The sequence below is a fragment of the Oncorhynchus masou genome, chromosome 1 (assembly GCF_036934945.1).
Source record: "Oncorhynchus masou masou isolate Uvic2021 chromosome 1, UVic_Omas_1.1, whole genome shotgun sequence".
NCBI lineage: Eukaryota > Metazoa > Chordata > Actinopteri > Salmoniformes > Salmonidae > Oncorhynchus > Oncorhynchus masou.
Window position 1 is genome coordinate 47,514,485 of NC_088212.1, and position 5,879 is coordinate 47,520,363.

Consider the following 5,879-nt stretch of genomic DNA (forward strand, 5'->3'; position numbering starts at 1 on the left):
GACAACCTAACAACTCTCAGAATTTACAAACACCTAGAGCGCACTCTGGCACTCCGGAGTAAATTTATGAACACACCCCTTGTCTTTTACCGTCCCGCCTTTGGGACAATGACTTCCATTGTTATGGTGGAGACATGAGCATCTCCTCATTTTATACAGATTTCTGATTTACATGACGCTATAACATTCTATGTTAGCCATGTTAACTCCCCATGAACATTTAATGGGGAATATCTAAACAATGCCCTCTAACTGAATGTCTAGAATTAGAACAATATTAAACATTCTAAAAGTTGGCCAAGTGCAGCATTCAAAAACAACTGGAACTTGGAAATATCAGACGTCAGTGTGTTCAAGACAACTGGAATTTGGGAAAACAACTTGATCTGACTGTGAAAAATTGTTTTGAACGGTCATCCAACTCAGAATTCCAACTCGGAAACTCGGGCCTCTTTCTAGAACTCCGACTTTCTGTCCTGAAGATCACTGATGTCATGATTTGACCTTGTATTTTTCAGAGTTCCCAGGTGTCATAATTCTAAATATATGACTCTGACCTGTTATGGTGCTTTCAAGACAACTGGGAAATCTGGAGAGAAAACAAGGTCAAATCATGACTTCCATGCTCTTCAAGTCGGAATGTTGGCACTCTAGAAAGATGACAGTTTCCAACTTGGAATTCCGAGTTTTTCCCAGTTGGGGCTAATGTTTTTCAGGGTTCCCAGTTTTCTGGAATTCACTGAAGTCAGAAGTCATAGATTTCCCAGTTGCTACTTGTTTTTATTGGATTTGTTGTTGTTGTTTTTATTTTTATAGCAATTTGTCAGTCGATGATGTAACACTCAACCATTCATTGGTTATTGTGTCACATCGCCTTTGCTGTGGAATGCAGCCATAAGTATGGTTCTATATCTATAGCCATATATAACATTTTCTTAATATATGGCTCTGGGTACTCCTACTAAAGTTGTGAATTTATAGAAAATTCATTAACATATTGAGGAACTATGATTTATATACATTTATATACATTTTTTATTGGTGTGTTGTGGTTCTGGTATTTGGTCTCCCAATGACCATGTTATTACAGTACCATGAGAGAGAAATATATATTCAATTTAAATATGTTTATTAAAAAGAGCACATAAGAATTTTAAATGTTTGCATGTATCAATGAATATGTGCAACATCAACAGAGCCAAATAAATACATTGATAAATAAGTATAAATTACTGAATTATAGATATATTAATAAATAGTAGAACAATAATGACTTAGTTTTCGTTTTAAGCATATTTTGATTATATCAGGGGCGCTTACTACAATATTGACTACGTCAATATACCCCAATGGTAACATGCTGTACTCGGTACATACTCTAAACCTCTTGAAATTCTTGTGTCTTACAAGCAATACACTTAAATCTGTTGATGTGCGTGCACCCACAGAGGCAACCCAGTCCTGTTCACAGAGGCCCAATAGAATCACATGAATTGTAGAGGATCTCTATTGGAGGCCTTGGCCTGACTGGTGTTGTGTCAGTGTTTGCGGCCATCTTAGTTGTGGCGCTGGATGGTGAAGGTGGTAAGGCGGTTGGGGGCTGCCTTCTGACACATGTCCACCGGTTTGGTGTAGTCCTGCTGCATGTCCGTGCTGATGAACCAGTTCCTGAACCTGGCAGACTCCAGGGTACTGATGTCAACCCCGGTGTTCCGTCTGTAGAAAAGGAAACGCACCATGTCGCTCTGCTGGCTGATGGACTTCAGCTGCTCCTTGTCTGCAACCTCCTGAGGAGAGAGAGAGAGGATCAGGGGTTATCAACTCAATATTAAAGGTCAGAGGTCACCACCAGGAGTGAATATAAATGTTTCTCTGGCTAATGGTTTAAGGATGTGGCTGATGGAACAAAACCTGTCCACACTGTGGCTCCCCAGTACCAGGGTTGGCCACCCCTGGCCTAGCTATCGAGTCTTATTTAATTACACTGCAACTATCTCCTACATTCCACATGTAGTAGTATGGGGTGCCATTTGTAAGGCTGAACGGTCTATTTTTCTAGGCACTTTTCCCCAAAATGTAGTTCTGTTTGTAGTATGTAGCATTAACTCAGTAGTATTTATCCAGTCATAATATTATTCAGTCGTAGTATTATGCATTATTATTATTATTATTCAGTTCTAGTATTATTTATTCAGTAGTAGTTTTCATTCAATAGTAGTATTCATTTAGTAGTTGTGGCATTTACCTCTAGGTGCAGGGTGGGCTTGCCTCCCGATTTGGAGCAGGACAGGTAGAGGTTGGATCCCTTTATGCCTAGGGCTACAGGTCTGGCTTCAGTCTCAATGGGGACGGGCGTGACGTACGAAGACAGGTTCAAATGCACTGGGACAGAGGAGAGGAGAAGAGAGTCAGTCAGCATCATTCATCAGAACTCAACTGTGAATTAAAATCATCTTATTTAATTAGTTCATATATTTAGCATGTGATAAGGCCACACAGAGGGCCAAAAATGATTACAGACAGCTGTGATAATCTGAAGTACCCAAATGGGCCACTAGATGTCTTGTGATATATTACACAAAATCCTTGAAATTTGGGACTGAGCCTCAGTTGTTAACATACCTTTGTGGTAGCTGCTGCCTCCCTGGAGCATCATGGCGTGCAGCTCCATAGCCTCATTCATCAGGACCCAGCACTTGTTCTCAGAGTCAGTGACGCTACACTCATACTGTGATGTACTGCTGAACCCTGCTGCCCTCCTGCTCACTGAGGGCGCCGACTCCAACTCCAACACTATATGTTCTGGTGAGAAGAGAGAAAAGGATGTAGGAGATGAGTGAATGGTTGTATGAATACACTTGATTGAGCTCCCGAGTTGCACAGTGGTCTTGGGCACTGCATCTCCGTGCTAGAGGCATCACTAGACACCCTGGTTCGATTCCAGGCTGTATCTTAACCGGCTGTGATTGGGAGTCCCATAGGGCGGCGCACAATTGGTCAAGCGTCGTCCAGGTTTGGCCCGTGTAGGCCGTCATTTTAAATAACAATTTGTTCTTAACTGACTTGCCGAGTTAAATAAAGGTTAAATGTCAAAAATTATAATAATTTAATTCCATCCCTACTGGTCTATGGGCTCTGTTAAGATAGCCACACTACAGTAGCATACCACTTTTAATGAAGCAATGTGTTGGGCATGCATTTTAAATGGTATTCTATAGTGTGATGTTTGGAACATAGGCCAGTGGTGATAGCTAATGGTATTGTCGTGGTACACATTGGAAATCCCCTTAGGGGTAGCCTGGTCCCATATCTGTTTGTGCTGTCTTGCCAAATCCTATGGTCATTGTCATACCAAACAGTACAAACAGATCTGGGATCAGGCTAGCCCCTTAGGGTGCTCCTCCAGTCCATTGTCTTTGACCTTGCTCCCTACCTTCCACAGCACTCTCCAGCAAGAAGTTGAGCAGGTCCTTGTCCTTGAACTCGGTTCCCATGGTAACCCCCTCGCCACCCTTTAACCTCTCCATGGCGATGATGAGGTTGGCAATGTGGCGCATGGTGATGGGGTGATGGGATACCTCCAGATCCAGACCCTGAGGCAGCTTGGAGCTCCATGCTGTGCTTTCAGAGGTGTTCTGCACAGGACACACACAGGGGAAGAGGAAATATTACATTATATGTTGTATCAGTGTAGAATTGTTTTGGGGGGGGGTTTAACATCTCCTGTATAATTAAATTTGAATATTTTATGTCCAACTGTATGTCTTGTCCTTGTAGGAGCTGGGGACTCACCTTTATTAAACTGTAGTTTGACTCAAAATCCATGTCTGTGTAGTTAGATCTGGAAAATAAAAGCATCAGTTTGTAAAGCTCTGTCCTGTCCATAATATATTGGCATCATGCTTAGTCAGTTGCTTAAAGATGCTGAAGAGTTGAAAGCTCATTCAGATCTGATGTTAACAGTAAATACATATACAGTTCAGTCTAAATAAACATTTTAAATATGAGTTATTACTAACACTATATAGCAATAAATAATGCTACCACAATTAGCTGTATAATACATGGACATCAATACAGTAGAAGTATTATTGCAAACATGAGTAAAGACAGAATATAAAGTTAATTTACCTTAATGAGCTGTTTTGAAGTTTGTAGGTAGGTAGCAGTGTCTTGTATTCAGTCCTGAGTTCTTGTGAATCCTAAATTGTTCTCTGAACCAATGTTTTCTGACTACATGTTCTGAGCTGTATGTCCTATATACACCCTGGGCACACACTGGGAATTTCCCTCTACACACAGGAGGAAGTGGGATGGTTTTACCAGACCAGCGAGCACATTGTATTGTTTAAAGGGACAATCCGCAGTTCAAACGATAAACAAAGCATCCTCCCGCCCATTTCATTAAAAAGCTGAGGGATGGGGCTGGAGAAATGTAACCACTCTCAAATTCAGAGACAGAGCTATGAATGCAATTACTGACCATCCGCGATATTTAAAAAAAATACAGTTTTAACCATGTTTTGAAGCTATATGGTGTTTGTTTATATGTTCTGTTTACAAACATTGTAGTGAAACCAGCTATATTTTGGGTTCTGATGGGGTACTATAGATATGCTGAAATATGCTTGAGAGGCATTTATAAATTCAAGAATCAATGTGTATGCCTAAATGTCATTAATTTATTCCAAAAAGGAATGTAACATCTGCAGATTGCCCCTTTAATGATGTTGGTGATGAAATACTGGACTCGCAACAGTTTGACGTACAGTATTACACTCATATGTTAAATTCTGTCTTGTGTACATGCTCGTTACTGACGTGCCACTTATTGTATTGATTTGTCTTCTTCTGGTTGATGTCATGTGCCTGTTTGTCTGATACTGATGTGTTGAGGCTGCTGTCATGCTCCAGGTCTCTCAAAGAAATATGTTTTCTAACTCAATGGGACTAACCTGGTTAAATAAAGGTTAAATAGAAATGTTTTAAAAACAGGACACTAATGCATTTGCCTTTTTACCCTGTTGATAGAGTAAGTGCATTGTAATAGTGCCAATATACTTTATTAAAGACATTTGTGTGTTTTCATGACTTCAAATCTCAATATAACTAAATGAATAGAAGATTAACCATTGTTCATGTCAACACTAAGTAAGATGAGTCCGATTAAGCAACTTAACACCTGACTTTATAATAAAACGTATTATAATACTACCTTGTAATTTTACTTGTAAATTACTTTTCATACATTACGGTTAAAGTGCAAAGAATGGTCTATAGTTGAAATGACTGTGGTATCATATGTTGTTGTTTTTCGCTACTCAATTTAGTTACAAGCACTGACTGACTGTAAAATACATGTAGCTCAGGATAAAAGCCTCTGCGAAATGACAAAAAATGTAATGTACGAATACAATATTTACTGTATGTTTAAAACCATCTTCCTAAAGGCCTAGGAAACTAAACTTCATTTCTAAAGTTGTCTGAGGTCATAAAAATAAATGGAGAGTAGGCTTAATCCTGTTGTTCCCTCAGGTGAAATACTAGAAGTTTTTGTTCTATTCTATAATTTCCTAATCTTGTCATTTCTGCTTATGTCAAGCATGCTTAAATGTAATGCATTTTCAGATGTGAGTAAATTCCTTAATCCCGGCTCATCATATTGTGAAGTAACAAGGGACTTCCTCTACTATTTCCCCACTTCCTGAAGTACTGTAGTTGTCACGAGAGGTTAGAAAAATAGACCACAATCTGCCAGGACAACAGACAGACAGAATCTTGGACTGTGTCCAGCTACCTACTACCATATTAGCATATCTTTGCCAGTCATTGTTAGAACCCATTGAGTGAATCTCCCAAATTCACTAAAATATCAGGAA

The 5,879-nt window shown here is 39.6% G+C and overlaps 1 protein-coding gene across 1 annotated transcript; it reads right to left on the reverse strand.

Moving 5' to 3' along the window:
- Positions 1-1,112: 1,112 nt before the first annotated feature.
- Positions 1,113-4,279, reverse strand: LOC135545623 (interleukin-1 beta). The gene is made up of 6 exons (XM_064973374.1): positions 4,132-4,279; positions 3,793-3,841; positions 3,434-3,635; positions 2,623-2,802; positions 2,246-2,382; positions 1,113-1,787 (listed from the first exon to the last, which is right to left on the reverse strand). Exons 2-6 carry the CDS (start codon positions 3,823-3,825, stop codon positions 1,557-1,559), a joined length of 783 nt encoding a protein of 260 aa, XP_064829446.1. The 5' UTR covers positions 3,826-3,841; positions 4,132-4,279; the 3' UTR covers positions 1,113-1,556.
- Between the last annotated feature and the right edge of the window lie 1,600 nt (positions 4,280-5,879).